The 18323-nt window shown below is 40.1% G+C and overlaps 2 protein-coding genes across 2 annotated transcripts; both read left to right on the plus strand.

The window, feature by feature from the left end:
* Nucleotides 1-215: 215 nt before the first annotated feature.
* On the plus strand, nucleotides 216-5547 carry FGG (fibrinogen gamma chain). The gene is made up of 10 exons (XM_023924854.2): nucleotides 216-358; nucleotides 451-495; nucleotides 929-1112; nucleotides 1216-1309; nucleotides 2273-2403; nucleotides 3038-3171; nucleotides 3308-3492; nucleotides 4164-4441; nucleotides 4775-4944; nucleotides 5321-5547. The coding sequence occupies exons 1-10, from the start codon at nucleotides 287-289 to the stop codon at nucleotides 5333-5335; spliced, it is 1308 nt and encodes a 435-aa protein (XP_023780622.1). The 5' UTR covers nucleotides 216-286; the 3' UTR covers nucleotides 5336-5547.
* A 4355-nt stretch (nucleotides 5548-9902) lies between these two features.
* On the plus strand, nucleotides 9903-16606 carry FGA (fibrinogen alpha chain). The gene is made up of 6 exons (XM_023924853.2): nucleotides 9903-10010; nucleotides 11807-11935; nucleotides 12784-12967; nucleotides 13258-13403; nucleotides 14317-15382; nucleotides 15744-16606. Exons 1-6 carry the CDS (start codon nucleotides 9960-9962, stop codon nucleotides 16451-16453), a joined length of 2286 nt encoding a protein of 761 aa, XP_023780621.1. The 5' UTR covers nucleotides 9903-9959; the 3' UTR covers nucleotides 16454-16606.
* The last annotated feature ends 1717 nt before the right edge of the window (nucleotides 16607-18323 follow it).

The raw sequence follows: 18323 nt of genomic DNA on the forward strand, positions 1-18323 counted from the left end.
TTTGTGAGTTTGATTACGCTTGTGACTAGGTGTAGCATCTCCATGTCTTGTCTCACCTTCCTGCCTCCCCTGAAACCTGGCTGGAGCTCAGTTCAAGCCACTAAAGCACAAAGCGGGTTCTGAAAATGGGAGGAGTGTATGTGCAAATTCTGGGAATCCACCTCAAATCCCTACCCCACCTCTTCCCACCACCTCCCAGTGCCCGCCCCCAGCTTCAGCCTGCTGCCTTAAACTGCTGCCAGCCTGTGCTAGGTGGAACACTCAGGGCTGCTGTGGGACAGACACGATGGGGCTGAGGTTGTGCAGCTGGGCTCCCCTGGGCTCTCTCCTGTCCCTGCTCTTCTCTACCAGCATGGCGGTAAGTGAAGAGACAGAGTTTAGGAAAAGTGTTAGCACAGAAAGGGATGTTGGAGAAATTCCACTAAAAATGGCCCTCTTTCTTCCCTTCAGTACGTTGCTACCAGCGAAAACTGCTGCATACTGGATGACAGATTTGTAAGTACCTGAACAGTTTTCTTTTATCTTAAGAATGCAACTAAAGCTTTCCTATGCTGATTATTAACTGGCATTATCACTTGAACCTCCTCATTGTTTTCGGTACTTAATACATGTGCTTTGCTTAAGCGTGTTATTCACTGATAACGGCTTGGTAAAAGTGTACAGGAGGCTGCACAGTGGATGAAAGCACATATCCAGCAGAGGCTACAGTAATGGCATGCACTGTTCTCTTGCCATAGTGTGCACATAGTGTGAAAGTAAAACTGTCTCTGAAAATTGAAATACAGCAGACAAAGTCTGCTGCAAATGCCTGCCCTTTTTTACCCTTTATCCTTTGTGTCAGCAGTGTCTGAAAATTCCTCTGCCCAAATATTCTGCTCTGCTTTCTTTGCCCCTGAAACATTGCCAACTATTTCTCTTTACTCCCTAGGGTAGTTTCTGCCCAACAACTTGTGGCATTGCAGATTTCCTTAGTAAATACCATCCCTCTGTGGATATTGACCTGTTGGAAATGGAGAGAGTTTTGCAGCGGATTTCTAATGCCACAGTAACAGCAGACCATCTGATTGAGCACATCCAAGGCCTCTATCCTTCAGACAAGCAGACATTACCAAGTGAGCATATAAAAATAAGTGCACAACTGAAGAATATTATTTATGTGGTTTTCTTTTTTTAATTTGCCTAACTACAATTATTTTGTAAATTTCTGTTTTATAGATTCAATTGATGATTTCACTCAAAAGTCCAGGAAAATAATTGATGAAATTATCAGATATGAGAACATTATATTATCTCATGAAACTACTATACAGTAGGTATCTCCCACTTCTTTTATTAGTGACAATACAAATAGTTTTCTTTCTGTTCTTTTGTCAAGTGCCAAAAAGCCTCTCTCAGAAAGGTTTTGTTGTGCTCTTGTGGACAGTTCTGCCCACACTGTCATTAGCAGCTACCTAGCAAGACACAGAAGGATCATGAAGATCTGATACTGACTTCTCTGCCCACCTGTATAAACCAATAATTGTGCAAGAAGTGCAAGATAAGAATGTAATGAAGCCTGGCAATATTTTAATTTATGTTTCTTCTGCTGTGCCAGCTATCCCTAAATTCTTTTTCATGACCTTTGGATGTCATGAGTTTTTGCTCTAAAGTAGAGTATGTGGAATATTTATGCAATCATTCACTCTGGCCAATTTTTCTGCATATATCCATGAAAATTAACTCAATTACCTAACTCTAAATCATAAGTAGCTATAAACTCAGTGATAGTCTTTTATAAGTTCACATTGCAAATAAAACTGCAGGTATCATTAATGTTTCTGAATCTTAAGGATATGTTTTTTGACAGATCTCCACTTCTATGATATTATGCCAAAGATTATTTGGATATTCTGACACTTACAGCAATTTATTTAGAGCACTTATGTTTTACAAATACATCCATAATTGAAGAGGAGTTTATAATTTAAGTCAGGAGAGCAAAGTAAAACTTTCCATAAGGTTATATTCATACATTAATTACTGATTTGAGTTTTGCTGATTAAAGTCAAGTTTTGCATATGGTTAAGTTTTGCATGAGGTTAAGCATGCACTTTTCTATTTTGCCGGTCCTTAACTCTAAATTCCAGTGCTAACAGAGGCATCCTGTTTTACAGGGGTGCATGTAGCAGCACGTTAGATGCATGAAGAAAATAAATGGTCCAGGGAAATAAACGTGGATTACACATTCTCAAATGGCCAATACAATAACCCATTTTTATGTCTCTCTGTCCAGAGAGTTGACAGATATACATATAATGAACGGCAACAGGATCACAGAGCTGACAGAGAAGATTGCCCAGCTTGAGGTACTCTGTCAGGAGCCTTGCAAAGACAGGACTGAAATTCAGGAGACAACTGGAAGAGGTGTGCAAAATGCTTCTTGTATGGTGGAGGGTTAATGCAGCTACAAGTGCTGCCGCTTGGCATCGCATCAATGATTTATTTGTAATCTTATGGGTCATAGACTTCTGCAAAGATATATTAAATTGCAAATTATAAGACCAGTCAGTACAAGTTTGATGCTCTGCAGGCAAGGATTCAGGTGGAACATAGTTCTTGCTTGACCTTTTTGGCCAAAGTACAATTATCCCAAAATGTGCGCTAAACATGAGGGACATGACTAGAGTTTCCATGGACCTGGGACAAAGAGAAGATAATTCATTACCACATTTCTACTAAGCCATGTGGGGAAAAAAAATAAAATTATTCCATTAGGTCAAGAAATGCCTTTCTTTGTTGCTGTAGAAATCAATGCAATGACTATGCTTCACACTGCCTAAACTCTAACATGACATTCACCTTACACAAGTCCTGTGGCCCTCAGTAGGATTTTTTATGGCCATGACATTGAAGTATGATGTGGACTAAATAGCTAACTTGGCAACAATTTATTTAGATAAATTGCATTTCTTGCATTAATAAAGTTATAATATAAAATAAGCCTAAGGACAGAATTGTAGCTAGATTGAAAATGATCTTTGGAATATCTTTACTTCAGATTGTCAAGACATTGCAAACAAAGGTGCAAGGAAAAGTGGTCTGTACTTTATCAAGCCTCAAAGAGCCAAGCAGTCATTCCTAGTCTACTGTGAGATTGACTCATATGGCAATGGCTGGACAGTACTACAAAGGGTATGCCACTTTGTATTATTTCTAAAAACAAACTTATTGCATCAGCACTGTTTTTATTTACCTAGATATGATACATATCTTTTTGAACGAGGTTTTTATTTTTGGTTTTGGTGTTCTTTGATTTTTTTTCCCCCAGAGACTGGATGGGAGTGAAGATTTCAATAAAAATTGGATTCAATACAAGGAAGGATTTGGACATCTGTCTCCAGATGACACCACTGAGTTCTGGCTGGGCAATGAAAAGATCCATTTAATAAGTACACAGTCCACTCTGCCGTACACCTTACGAATAGAGCTGGAGGACTGGAGTGGCAAAAAAAGGTATTTGGTTATGGTGCCTCTGAAAATGACTGCTTAAAACCTACTGCTCCCACTGCTGCATCAGTTTGTACTGATAAAAGTTCTCTCCTAAAAATTTATGAACCCTTAGACCAGCTAACCTGTGCATGGAACTGCTTTGGCTCCTGAACTTACAGCTATGACAGCAGTCACTGGTGTGACTTGTTGCCAGACACATGTCCCTGTCAGAAGGCCACATGCTATCAGCACTCATTTATTAGGCAGAAGGAATCTGTTTCTTCTCTTTAAATTCCTTTGTCTTACATCTCTTATGGACTGTTTTATCATTATAGGCTCCTTCTATTTTGTTCTGTTCTCTTCTATTATTTTATTTTTTATTTCTATTTCTACTGTGAACCTGAAAGATTATATATATATATGTGTGTGCGTGTGTGTGTGTGTGTATGTGTGTTGATAGTGTAGATATTTCATACATCACTAAAGACTAGGGGTCATAAAATATGTCTGGTACTGGAGCACAAAAGTTGATCGGATGTGTGTCACCGAACCCACAATCACATTAAAACAATTCCTTTTAAAAGGCTAGGATGCAATCAATGCCTTTTCTGCAGTTTTAACACTGACGTATTTTTCATTAGTGCATGTGCTGGGAATGCAGCATGCTCATATTCAGCTCTGCCCTCTGTTCACAGCACTGCTGACTACGCTGTATTCAGAGTGGGAAGTGAACAAGACAAGTATCGACTGACTTACGCCTACTTCATCGGGGGTGAAGCCGGGGATGCCTTTGATGGATATGATTTTGGAGATGACCCAAGTGATAAATCCTACACCTACCACAATGGCATGAGGTTCAGTACCCACGATAATGACAACGATAACTATGAAGGCAACTGTGCTGAGCAAGATGGATCTGGGTGGTGGATGAATAGATGTCATGCTGGCCACCTGAATGGCAAATACTATATAGGTAAGGTGTCTCCTAAGTGCTTATAGCCCAGGACACCACATTTCAGTGACAAACACATTTATAGAGTACCCTTTGCCTTCTGGATTTTCCAATCTGGCGTAGCCCTTTCTTTGCAATAGTTGTTAACACCAGTAGTAGTAATTTATGACTGCTCTCCATTCCAAAGTGTGAGAATCAATCCTGGGAGAAACAAAATAGGGTGAGAAAGGCAGTGAACAGGGTCTGTTAGGACACCCGGGGATGCCATGGAGGTGTCAGGACTAGAAAAATGTAAGGGCACAATAACCATTTTGGAAAGCAACCAACTGTTTTGCTTCAACTGGTTTGTCTTAGGTGGTGTGTACACATCAGAAGATGCTGGTCCATCTGGATATGACAATGGCATTATCTGGGCAACCTGGCGTGACCGGTGGTACTCCATGAAGAAATCAGCAATGAAAATCATCCCATTCAACAGACTGTCAGTAGATGGACAGCAGCACAACTTAGGCAATGTCAAACAGGTTCGACCACAGGGCCAAAGGAATACTTAAAATAAACACAGAACACTGTAATAATTTCAAACACTGAGCATGGGCAGCTGAAATTAAGTCCATTGCATCTTAGAGAAGTTGTCTTTGTTTACCATTTTGTTACAGAACTATTAGTACTTCGATTTTAGTGCACCTTCTACAATTACTGTTTCTTTTAATGGATAGATAAATGGATAGTCTCATGATCAGGAATAATCCCTTGCCTTTGTGTATTTTAAATGCTACATTTTTAATTCCCAACTAATATAGCTATGTATGAACTATACTATCAACATGTCATCATAGCCTTATGCACTTCTTTCATTGGAAGAACATTAACATACTCTTTTTTTTTTTCCCATTTCAGGTTGGAGACGCATAAAGGACAATTTGACAAAGACCAGTCTGAACAGGAAAAGCAAATATTTTCTGTCTTAGACACCGAACTTAGCAAATATTACACAGTTCAGTTTTGACTAGAAAACAACATTGACTGTAAGATACCCAAACCTGTTCCCTGAGAAGTGCTTACCTCTGTAGATGGTTATTTTTTCTGTACACATTCTCAATAAATTTTTGATTATTATAGAAAAAGTCTGAGCTTGTTATCTGTGGTCTAAGCTGGCCAAACAAGACAAAGAAAACCTTTGGCAGTTGGATCAAATCTACTTGATTCAGAATCAAGTAGATTCAATACTCACTCCTGAATTTCACACCAGCAGTTTCTGCTCTTTGTTTAGAGGCATATGTTCAACCTATTTCTCCATAAATGTGACTAGTATCCCTAATTTTTTAAGGTTTCTAATAAAATTGTTTGGTGACATTGATCAAAGTACATAGCAACTTGAAAGTAGCCAGGTTTACTGATGAAGACTATTTAACTTAGCTTACCACAAAGTAATGAGTACGCTTTCAGTTGGGATGTGCTAGGTAGTGTCAATGACCAAGAACAGGTATTTTACTCCAGACCATACCTATTAACAAGTTTCTCAAATTTTACTCAGAATAACTTTCATTTGCTATATGACAAATAGTATTACACTGTATAGCTATTATTCCCACATACCCCTCTTTTTTTTTCAAAATATTTAAAAATTTCTTCAACATATTTAGTGTCATGCAACCAAAAAATGTTAAAATTTGCAGCAGAAATTGATTGCATTTTACTTGCATTTTCTTCCTCTGGATCTGATATTAATTTCCCAAGTGATCCACATAAGCAAATCCACAAAACAGATGACAACCAGCAAAGAGTGTGCAATGCTGTCTGAATGTACCTCCTCAAAATCTGATGAGTGTTTGAGGGATTTGTTAGCAAAACAAATTAGGTTTGTGGAAAAATTCCTCAACAAAAGATACACTCAGAGCTAGAAACTATCACTATCTGAAGCTGATGTTTTAAGAAGTGAAATGGAAGTGTATCCTGGTCTTTATTTTTAGCTACTTATGAAAGACCAGAAGTTTACCTGGTATCTCTAAATAGCACATTCAAGAGCTTTATTTTAGAGACAGGAGGACATTGCAGTGATAAAAGAGACCTTGTAGTCAATTCAAGCCTCAACAGTTTTCCAGTTTTGATGCCCAAATGTCTCTGAGGCTGAGCATCTTCCCTGGATCTGAGTCTCCACATCATGATAAACTGCCAACTCCCTCTTCTTGAGTTTTTACTCTTGGGCCAAAATTTAAGAGGAAGACAGGTTTCTCAGGAGAAAAGAAGGCATCATTAGCTAGGGTCAGATGAGGTTAACAGCACCTTGAGAGGAGGGATGACCCCTCCACACCACTGAACTGGTATATTTGCACAACTCTGTCGTATCCATGCAACCAGCCATGATGCACACCTCAATGCCAGCCTTGACACTCAATTCCTCGCCAAGCAAAGCAGTTTTCCTGAACATTTGTGCTGTAAGGCCTCTCCCATGTCTCCATGGAAATGAGGCAGTATGTGTAGAGAGGCTGGAGAGAAGGATGCAAGGGAAGGGCTGGCAAGACCAGTCTCCTGCTGGTGCTGCAAACAGCTGCTTGAGTAGCATTGGTTGAGTCCCTTCCACTTTCTATTTTCAATTTATGCCACCTATGACATGACTCTAAGTTGATACGATTTATGTATTTGCAACATGGATTTAAAAAAATATTCCTTTCACCTCTGTCACCTTGATATCTGTATTTACACTCTACGAGGTCAGAATTGTTATTGGCCCTCCTGGTTTAGATTTTTTTTAGATTACATTTGCTCATTGCATTGCTCGTTACATTTCTACTTGGTCAGAAGGATCAGAGCCAGTGAATCCAAGAAGCCTTGTCTTTCAGTGATGTCCTATGCCAGAGTGAGTCTGCAGGATCCCAGCCCACAGTTGTTTCCTCTGGGCCCTGAAAGAAATCTGGCAAGACTCATGCCTCTGGAAGCTCCTTCCTATGGTATCCAATCCCTTATCTATCAGAAAGAAGCTAGAAAAGAAGTCCTGTTTCTTCTAACGCCCAAAAATGGAATAATACTCTCAGTATTACTTTTTGCAAGCAAGTACATTGCAATTGAACTTACTGCCCCTATTTTGTATACTAAGAGCAGGGTATATGTCTCTTTTCTAAATCATTTATTATCATACATATTTCAGACCGTAGCCTATTGTAAAAGTTACCTGTATTTAGAAAAGTCTATACCTCTCACTTTCTGAAACTTTATTAAAGGATTTGGTGGCCTTTCTTTCACATCTTGAGCTTGCAGTGACTCTTCCAAAGACCACTGTAGCACAAAACAGAGGAATCTCACTCCAAAGGCAAGGGAAAAAGAAAAAAAAAGTGAACGAGGAAGAGGTAGAGGAAGAATGAATCAAATAAAGCGGGTGGACTGCAGGACTTCTTGTTTCCTCAGTTCTGGGATATTGCATGGGGAAAATGTGAGACAAAGTGCTGGGATTGACTAGTAATGACTTCAAAATGGTCAAGTAGTTTGAGGACCATATGAAGAGAAAGTGAAGATGAGAGCTGAGTCTGGAGGAGAATGAAGTCTGAGACAAAGCATCCAGAGAAGAGTCACGGATGAGCAGGCAGGAGGAGCAAAAGGCACCACTTGGAAACTGGCGGTAGGGCAGGACACACGACAGCACTGGACAAACATGGTGAGGCTCACATCTAAGGCACACAAAGCACATCTACATCCCAGACTCCCCGACTGTTACTGTGGCATTCAGCCAGGAGCAGGGCAGATGAAGTAGTGAGCCGTGCTTCTGTCCTTTGATCCTGAATTAAAGTTAAATCCAAAGTTTATCTAGCTCTTGGCCTCCAGCCTTTCGAACAAACACCAACAGAAGTGACTGAATGATTGCAACATGAAAGCAGAGGTATAGGCTGAAGGTCAGGCACAGACTCAGCCCCTAACTGTAAAGCCTGAGAAGCTCCTCCTTCACCCCAGATTCCCCCAGCAGTTCCCTTTACAGCAAGCAGGAAAGCCCTCTTAGCTTACCTCATGTTTATGATCAGATATCAAGTTTTTTTCCAGTCCCTCTAGCCTTAGTGGCCAAGTTCTACTTGGACCAGAGTTAAGTTTACTGTGTTTGAGTGTCACCAGAGAGCTGTGCCATCCCTCGGGGTCAGAAGAGGTCTGGAACATGCTGCTTGCCGTGTCCCCTGTTAACCTGGTGACAGGTGCCTGGAACAGCACCTAGCAAATTGTCACATCCTCTGTCAGCATGGTTGAAAAGGTAGAAATTACTACAACTATTAATACTATTGATTTTTAAGGCCTATTAAATTACAACTATAATGTTATTATTGGTGGCCACAAAATCAAGCATTGACAAACTGGGAAAAGTTAGAACCGAAGTGACATACCACATCTGCATTATGAAGGATGCTTTAGTTGTTGCATAGATTGTAATACAGATAGTTAGCAAGATAAGGTGGGGCACAGTGGTCCCTTATTTACATCTGATACCCTGCAGAACTAGATGCTATTCCTGCCCTGATCACCCAGTTCCTGTGGGACCAGAGGCAAGACACATGTCTCAGAGCTGGCTGCCAGCTGCTCTCCCTGAGCTGTGGTGCTGGCACAGAGAGACAGCTGCCAGCAACGAGATCTGCACATGGGGTGTGTTCTGAAGGCTTCAGACTATCAAAATGGATCCCAAAAAATAATAGCTACTTTTTACTTAACCTTCTCACCTGGTTTCTATGACTGTGAAAAGGGGAAAGTCATGGCCAGAGAATGAATGTAATGTAGCATAGGAAAATCCTTCAACCTTTAAGCAGTCTTTAAGCACAGCATCATCCTACACTGAAAGGAGTCTACAGCTCTGGGCAGATGCTTGCCTGTGGAGTACCATCCCTATGCTCAGTGTGAGGCAGAAGGAATTCAGTGGGAGAAATATATGTGATCCTGCGATACAGCACGGTCCATGGCTTTATGTCCAAGGAAAGCCCACAAAGGTTGCACCTGCAATTCTTGTGTTCCTGAGCATGAAAATTACCTTGTGATTTTGTGATTTTTCACTAGACTTTTGTGTCTATCATAGAGTCAAAAACTGAGCTTTTTGGAGTTTGAGTGGGAGATTCTCTGTGGACCTCAGTATATTTTGTTCAACACCAACATGCAGGCAAAGCAATGACTTCCTTTTTCAAATATCAGCTCTTTGTTTATTAAGCTAAATGCCCATCACACTGAGTGTGTGTTTTCCAGCAGGTAAGCACTGCTGGATCCACTAGTGCTGACATACATCTTCATTGACTGACCAGTTACAAGAAACAGTTTTAGACAGAATTTTTTCCTGGAATTCTTGGTGTTGCCTGCATGTTGGCGTTGAACAAACTTATCTGGAGCAAATAACACCAGAAACTTGTGCAAGAGGCCATAAGTAATCACCAAAGGGGGAGGGGGGAATTTGGTGTGTTTTTTCTACAAACAGAAGGGAGCATAATGATTAATCTCAGCTTTGCATTCAGGTTTAAATTGCACTAAAAGACTGGCAAAGAGCATCCTTTCGGTCATAGTTCTTGCTCTTCTCCTGAAGATGATACCTGTGAGGATCCTCTGTGTGCTCGTGTGCCTCAGCATAGCCTGGGTATGAATTTGCTTACTTGATTCTTTTTGTATCTTTCTGTTTTGAATAGTAAGCATTTATTTAATGTTCATTCATGAGATAGATAAATTTTGTCTATCACCAGCTTGCAAAATTCAATGCATACACATATGCAGCAACTTAGTGTAACTACTTCACTGATAAAATTTTGTCAGTATTTTTGGAGCATCCAGCTCTCCCTAGTTTTGCTTAACTCAGTTTTGCTGAATCTGCCTGGCTTCAGGGGCAGCAAAGCAAATTCATTAACATGAATTCAAACATTCCTAGGTGATGCTCTAAGTGTTAAATATAACTGGCTGGATGCTAGTGGCTCCAGCCACTCAGGAATCTTCATGTTTATTGGGATGAACTGTGCTTTCCTTTGGACAGTATTTCAGCAGGGTTCTCCACTTACAAATGGCACACAACACCTTTATTATGAAAAACATATTTATAAACAAGGATTCTTGAAGCAGCAACATCAGCTTAAACTAGAGCTAAATAGGAATCAAATTTTTGATAAGGACGAAGATAAACATGATTTTCAGCTGTGCTAATATAACCTTTTTTTGTTTTTCCCATTGAAGACTAAGTCCATAATCTTATGTTATATTCTTTACATTTTTCTTTGTGACTGTTTTTTTTTAAAGAAAATGCCTGTTTTAACAAATGACAGAAGTTATAGGAAGCAGTTGGGACAAAACAGAAGCAGTCATATTGGAGTCATCAATGCCTAAAGGGCATTTTTGGATATATGTGCTACTTTTAAGAGGCACTTGAGCCACACCAAATCATTAATTAATCAAACTACTGAATTTGAATCTGCTGATTTTAATAAAGACATTCCAGTTCCTCAGAGTGGTTCTGACCCTGGAGGCTAGAATTAGGTTCACTTTCTCAGCTTTACAATTAATCAACTATCATTATAAGAAGTAGTCATTAATATTTTCAAGCATTAATTATAATGTTTGAAAAGCACAAAAGGTGCACAGAGGATTCTAGTCAGACCTAATTGCATCTTAAGCCCTAAGGCACAGCTTTCTTTAATGAAAAAAATAAAATTAAAAAAAAAATTATAATCTTTTACTAAGTGATAACACTGTAGGAATCCTTGTCATGTTTTATCCTGTAATTAGCTTGTATATATCAATTTTTCTTCTCAGGTTTGAAGAAAATCTCAGCATGTTTATTTCTCTACTTTCCATTAGCACAGTGAAACCCATCCATCAATGAAATTGCTTTTTTTAATTGTGTTAGTGGCTTTTTTTCTCTTTTTGTCAGGCAGAATTGTGCTAAAAGCTTCTAGTTAGCAACTGCGATTAAAATTAGAAACACTAATGGAAAAACTCATATATCTATAAGCTACTTTTGTGTAGACTGAAGATGGTAAAGTGACAGTAAGAATTTTAGAGCAATTCAGCTAATGAAAATCATATTTTTGAAGTATTTAATTTTACTTTTCCAGCAGTCTAATTTAAAGTTAATTTTATATTTGCACATAGGATGAAATATTTCTGTGGAATGATATTATCATAATATACCCAGAGCATCGCTAACCCTCTACATAAAAGCATTAATTTAAAGAGTTGTAAAGCTTTTTTCTGACAAAACAAACAAAACCATATCTTGCAAGAAACGTTGGAATAAAATCCTTGCACTGTTGGGTGTGATTCTTACCGGATGGCTGTGATTGCCACCCACCAGCTGAGTGCTTGAGTACATCAGCATTGTATTTCTGCTCCCTCCACAGCTATCCACTTAACCTCAGTTTTTACTTTTCCCCTTTGTCCTCCTGGCAGGCACAGGATGGAGGGAGTACCTTTGAACAGGTGGGTGCAGGAGTGCGTGGCCCCAGGATCGTGGAGCACAAGTCCCCGTCCAGCTGCCAGTCTGAGAAGAGCTGGCCCATCTGTGCGGATGACGACTGGGTGAGCGATCAGCACCGGGGTGGGAGTGGGATTCGTCCGTAGGGCACCCGTGGGCCTCAGCTGGATCAGCAGCTGGATCAGCAGCTGGATCACTGCATCAGGTGCCACAGGCCAACATGAGGTTCAGCTCTAGGTAATGCTTCAGGTCGGGGCAGCCTGCACAGATCTCCTGTAGGAAACAAAAGCAGAAAGGAAAAAATGGAGACAAATTGTACAGAATGAGAAGAGAAAGCAAGTCTGGAAAAGAAGGATTAAATAAATGAAGGCTAACCCTAGAAAAACATAAGGACTATTTCTTTTTGGAATTTTGTTAATGACACTTTTAGCTTTCATTAAAGAAAGGCACCATAAAGAGTTGTGAGATAAAGAAAAGAAGTAGCTAGAAATCACATATACTCACTAGTTAATTCTTAGGAAGTCAGATTACAAGGTGCTCAGTAGAAGTTTCACAGTAATTTACTAGATGTCTTTGTATATAAACTATTAATTTCTCTCCTTCTTGCCTCTTGCATCTCAGTCCTTTCCTATGCTACATTTATTTGATGACTTCTTGGCAAATAGCTTAAGTCTGTCAGAACATTAAGGTTTTCCGAGGAAAACTTTGCTTAAAAATGCTGGCCTCTAACATCCTCCCTAACTGGATGACAGACTTCTTACAGCAGATCTTTAGGAAATACAGACAAAAAAATCTCACCCATAAGGAACAGAGGAGAGGGGAAACTAAAGGTTTACTTGTTCCTCACCCCACAGTTACAGAAGCTTTCTGAGGATGTGCTTTGTTGATTCCATTACACAATATGTTTACTCTTGAGGATTTTAGCACAATTATTTCCCTCTTTCAATTCTAGGGTACCAAATGTCCATCAGGATGCAGAATGCAAGGACTAATTGATGAAAAAGATCAGGAGTTTAGTCAAAGAATAGACAAAATCAAGAAGCTGCTCTCAGATAATCAAAACAACTATAAGAAGTCCAATCAGATAATTGTGGAAACTGTAAATGCACTAAAACCAAACCTGGACAGTGCTCAGGGTGAGTATCTTGTGCCCAGTTTTATTATCCATTACTGAATTACTACTTTTTTGTGAATAAGCTATATGTGGCGAAAGTATGGGCTGCACTGCATATTATTATCAAGAAACGGAACAATCATAATAATAGACTCTTAACTAGTTAGCAAAAATTAATTTAATTTTAATCTGCTCAGTAGTATGAGAAGTATGTTCTCAATTATGTGTTTAATTACCTATTTTAAAATATGATACATATTTAGGAAAGAAAAGCACATGGGCATAGCTGACTGTGAGGCATTTTTGTTTCAGAGCTTGATGAGACTTATGGTCGCCTGTCAGGAGAACTCAGACGGAGAATTGTGACATTAAAACAGAGAGTTGTCACTCAAGTGAACAGAATTAAAGCTCTGCAGAGCAGCATCCAGGAACAAGTGGTGGAGATGAAGCGCTTAGAGGTAGGTCTCTGCTATGCACTTCCCATTCTTTCCAAGCCTTAGCTACAGAAAGGGGATCTGTCCTCTATGGTGAGAAGTGCTCCAACAGGGAGGAAACATGGTACAACTCTCACAGGATCTGACTTGCTGAGACAAATCCCCAAATGAGTTGCTTTCTATCCATCCTGGTTTTCTACTTCTGCTCTGTAGGAACCAGCTGAGTTCCATGAATTCCTAGTCCCATCTGCTGTTTCTCTCTCAGGCCACAAGGATGCTCCATCTGCTGATAACTGCTTCTGTATGAGGCATTTCTCCTCCTGTAAGGAGTTGCTGAGTAGTTAGAAAGGGACATGCTCTGTCCATCCCCAGTGCTGCCCACAGCTAGGACTGGCATTAAAACCTGTGTTCTCAGGTTACAGCCAGCTCTTCTGATGGTAATGCAGGGAAAAGTCCTGGCACAAAGAGTGGTTTTGCTCAAAGGCTCATTTGGATTCCTAGAACAGAAATCCATAATTTGAATCATTTGAGAAAGCAATGGTAACCTCAAGCTCTCAGACCTCACAGCAGGGCCATGACAGAATCTTCCCCCCTCTTTGGAGGGCCCATTTCTGACCCAATCCCCATGGACCAATTCGGCAGCACCCTTTCCAAAACCAGGAAGACACCTCTAAATCCCAAAAATAAAGGAAGCAGAAATTTGGAACCTTCTACAATATTCTTTTCCATGGAACTCGTGTGTATGATGCCATTGCACACATTGTATTTACAACGGAAATAAACCTATGACAACATCAAAAACAACCTTTGGAAAAGCTCAGCTGTAGGTGGGGGGTATTAGGGCAGCTCTCACCTTTCCCCTGTTCAGTAGAAGATATCCTTGCCTGAGAAAGTCAGGAAAGCTCCCTAACCAAATTGCTTCTCTCTGGTTATGCAGGTGGACATTGATATTAAGATACGAGCTTGCAAAGGAACCTGTGCTAGAAGTTTTGATTACAAGGTGGACAAAGAAAGCTATGACAACATCCAGAAGCAACTTGCCCAAGCCAACTCCATCAACTTGAACCCAGAGCTTCAAACAATCCCCTTGAGCACACTGAAAATGAGACCACTTAAGGACTCTAGTGTTCCTGATCATTTTAAGCATAAGCCTCTGCCAGAAATGCAAGCTCTGAACATAATTAATGACATCAAGCAGATGGAAATGGTGTTAGAAAGACCAGAGACAGATGTGAAACACTCTCGAGGCGACAGCTCATATCACACAGCAGAATCAAGGGCAGATGAGCCTTCGTACACCAGCAAATTAGCTAATCCTGCTCATGGGAGAGAAACCCTTAGTCTGGGAGACAAAACCTCCAGTGTTCGTAGATGCACAAAAACTACCACCAAAAAAATTGTTGCTGGGCCTGATGGCCCTAGAGAAGAAGTAGTTGAGAAAACAGCTTCTTCTGATGGCTCAGACTGCTCCTATTTACATGGAAATGTTGGAAGGGAAGGGAGCACCTATCATTTTAGTGGTGCAGATGCCTTGCACAAGCTAGAGACTGTATTCCCTGAGTTAGAGTCATTTTTTGCCCCTGACTCTCCATCCACTGCTACTAAGCACGCTAGTGGATCTAGCAGCTTCACAACCAGCAGACACACTACTGGCACAGGCAGTAGCCACACAGGTACAGGAGTATCCAGTCATTCAGGGACTCATGGGGGAAAAGACAAATTTGGAGACTTAGGAGAGGAGGAGGAAGATGACTTTGGAAGACTTCAGCCATCTGGATTCCCATCTGGCAGTGCAAGTCACTCCAAGACCGTAGCAACCAGCTCTTCTAGTTTCAAGAACAAGGGAGGCTCTACTTTTGAAACCAAATCAGTAAAGATCCGTGAAATAAATGAGCGGCTAGGTGGGTTGGAACATGATCAGAGTGCAGAGGATACCCCAGACTTTCAGGCACGCAGCTTCAGACCATCAGGAGGGAAGCGAAGGACACCCAGCACTGGGAAAGGTAGTTATTGAGGTAGTGGAGCTGAACTCCATCCATAACCAAACTGACACATTGATTTTAGATACTGTAGTACAACAGTGTAATGATTAAATGGAAGCACTGTGTCTGTTTGTTACCACCTCAGAAACAAAAGGGAAAATATTTCATTAATACTCGGGTGTTACATAGAAAATTCTCGATTTAAGAAATATGTAAAGTTTTCTTTCCTGAATTCTTTTTAATGTTGCCTGTCACTATACCTAGCATAATCCAAGAAATGTCTAAGAATTTTGCTCTGAGCTATTGGTATTTGGATTCCTCTGAACCTTTTATTAAATTTTGCTGATAACTTCTGTCAAACCAGATCAACTTTTTTTTTTAGACTGTGATGATATCCGCCAGAAACACACTTCTGGTGCCAAAAGTGGCATTTTCAAAATCAAGCCAGCGGGATCCAATAAGGTTTTGTCAGTTTATTGCGACCAAGAGACCACTTTGGGAGGATGGCTATTGATCCAACAGAGAATGGATGGATCAGTGAATTTTAACCGGACCTGGCAAGACTACAAGAAAGGTTTCGGCAGTGTGGATGGCAGGGGGCGAGGAGAGTTTTGGCTGGGCAATGAAAACCTACACTTGCTGACACAGAATGATACTCTCCTTCGGGTAGAGTTAGAGGACTGGGATGGAAATGCTGTGTTTGCAGAGTATCTCGTACAGGTAGGGTCTGAAGCTGAAGGGTACACCCTCACCGTGTCTTCCTACGAGGGCACTGCTGGGGATGCCCTGATCACAGGCTGGCTGGAAGAGGGCACCGAGTACACGTCCCATGCCCAGATGAAATTCAGCACCTTTGACCAGGACCAGGACCACTGGGAGGAGAACTGTGCCGAGATGTATGGGGGGGGATGGTGGTATAACAGCTGCCAGGCTGCCAACCTCAATGGCATTTACTACCTGGGGGGCCATTACGACCCCAGGTACAATGTCCCCTACGAGATCGAAAATGGCGTAGTCTGGCTGCCATTTAAAGCCTCTGACTATTCCCTAAAAACTGTTAGAATGAAAATCAGGCCCATAGAAACCCTGTAGAAAGACAAGCTTTTAATGCATGTTATGACTACAATTTGAAAAGATTTTTTATATATGTATGTATGTATGTATGATGTACCTTTACCCACTGAATTTAAAGGCAACTGAGCACATTTGGAGATTAAAAAATAAACAATGATCAATTATCAACAAGACTTTTTTGATCTTATTTTTAAATTACAAGGAAATACTGATTTAAAACGCCTTTTATATGAACTTTGTCTATGTCTTTGGCAGCTCACACCTTGACTTTGAGATAAAAATTTTTAATTTTAATTATTTACTTTGTTTTAGGAGTGTTAAAGAAGTAAAGATATTTAGAAGTATGTTCACAAGGAAATGGTGTCTCCACTGACATGGACTGTGAAAGTCTAACCAAGTTCAACATTCACACTCTCATTTCCATTTCAAGGGGAGCACAACAGCAGTGGCAGTCAACTCTCAGACAGAACCAAGGGTGGTGTGGGTTCTCACTTTTGTCACACACCTAACGTGGAGTACGCAAAGAATGCATGCATTTTAGGACTCACTTTTAAGAATCTCCTAAGCTTTGATTTTATAAATATGGACATAGATCTTCCATCCCACTGATGAATCATAGCTCACCATGCACACTTGTAGCTTCAAAATAAGACAACTCCATGATAACTCATCAAAATGCAACTCCCAAAACAGGCTATTTTCTAGTAACCACTAAAAGGTCACTCTAACCAGAACAAGTAAGTTGAGGAGCCACCTGAATGTTTCTCAGCACATGTGCCAAGCAAGAATTCTTCTCAGGGCAACGGGTTTAAATCAGCTTGCTGACAGTGTGTGGTAAGGATCTTCTAGAAAAAAGTTGGCTGCATGGAATATCAGTTATATTGGTCACACAATTACAGAAGACCACATTGTATTTACCTTATTTATACCTTATGGCATAAAATTACACAAGTATTTACACTGTTTAATATTTCTGTGCTTCTAGAAAGAAGCATGAACAAACTTCCTCACCTCTAATCTCACTGATGTGTTGCATACCATTTAACAAGATCATCAAATACTGGAAAGCAGCTCATTTTAGCCTTTTTTTCAGTGCTTCTCAAATACAGCCACTGTGTAACATTTTCAGAAAGATTGCTGAAGAGCAAAGACATCTTTACATTTAAATGTGAGGAGGTGTCTGTGCTTTTGGAATAGAGGTTTCCACTTGCACATTATATTTTTGTTCCTTAGCCTCAGTGAAAGCTTGCCTGTATGGATGCTGAAGTTTTGTGATCCTTTAGTGAGAAGCTGCCATTATGTCTCCTTCTTGTCCTCTTGGGCTTCACAGATTAAATAAACACTAAAGTTTTCAGGTGGGATCCATCCACCCCTAGTGATCTTTGCAGAGGAAGGCAGACCCCTTTGAGAGATGTTCATCCTTTCTACCAGGGTTGGGAAGTCTTGTCTTTGTCTGCTCAAAGGGAGCATAGAGCATGCTAGGTTCCATGAAATACTCAACTTCCACTACTCTGTGACTGGAGACATTGATTACTCTAGTCCCATGATAGGGATTTTATGAAAAACACATATGTGTGAAAGCAAGTATGTCCCAGAAAAGGACATATTTTATACAGAAACAGGATTTGAGCTAAGGGACTAGTGACCTACTCATTTGTTCAATATTCTTTTCACTTTTATTCTATCTCAGCTTGTTACACAGGTAGTTACTTTTATAATAAAAAAGAAAATAACTGTCTCTTACTTAGTGGAATGTGCTTCTTTCTCCCCATATTATGCATAAATACTTAAGAATAATATGAAGAATACTTTAGTTTTAAGACTTTATTAATTTTTAGAAAACATTTAGAAATAATCCTGTCCCTCTTTAAAAGAGATACAAAAGACC

Source organism: Cyanistes caeruleus, chromosome 5, assembly GCF_971803275.1.
Source record: "Cyanistes caeruleus chromosome 5, bCyaCae1.hap1.1, whole genome shotgun sequence".
Lineage (NCBI taxonomy): Eukaryota > Metazoa > Chordata > Aves > Passeriformes > Paridae > Cyanistes > Cyanistes caeruleus.

Excerpts from the sequence above, each read along its gene's own strand:
- FGA (XM_023924853.2), top strand. The coding sequence starts at position 9,960 with ATGATACCTGTGAGGATCCTCTGTGTGCTCGTGTGCCTCAGCATAGCC. Across the intron at positions 12,968-13,257 it reads AAACCTGGACAGTGCTCAGG|AGCTTGATGAGACTTATGGT; the intron begins GTGAGTATCTTG and ends TTTTTGTTTCAG. Across the intron at positions 13,404-14,316 it reads TGGAGATGAAGCGCTTAGAG|GTGGACATTGATATTAAGAT; the intron begins GTAGGTCTCTGC and ends CTGGTTATGCAG.
- FGG (XM_023924854.2), top strand. The coding sequence starts at position 287 with ATGGGGCTGAGGTTGTGCAGCTGGGCTCCCCTGGGCTCTCTCCTGTCC. Across the intron at positions 1,310-2,272 it reads TCTCATGAAACTACTATACA|AGAGTTGACAGATATACATA; the intron begins GTAGGTATCTCC and ends CTCTCTGTCCAG. Across the intron at positions 3,493-4,163 it reads GACTGGAGTGGCAAAAAAAG|CACTGCTGACTACGCTGTAT; the intron begins GTATTTGGTTAT and ends CTCTGTTCACAG.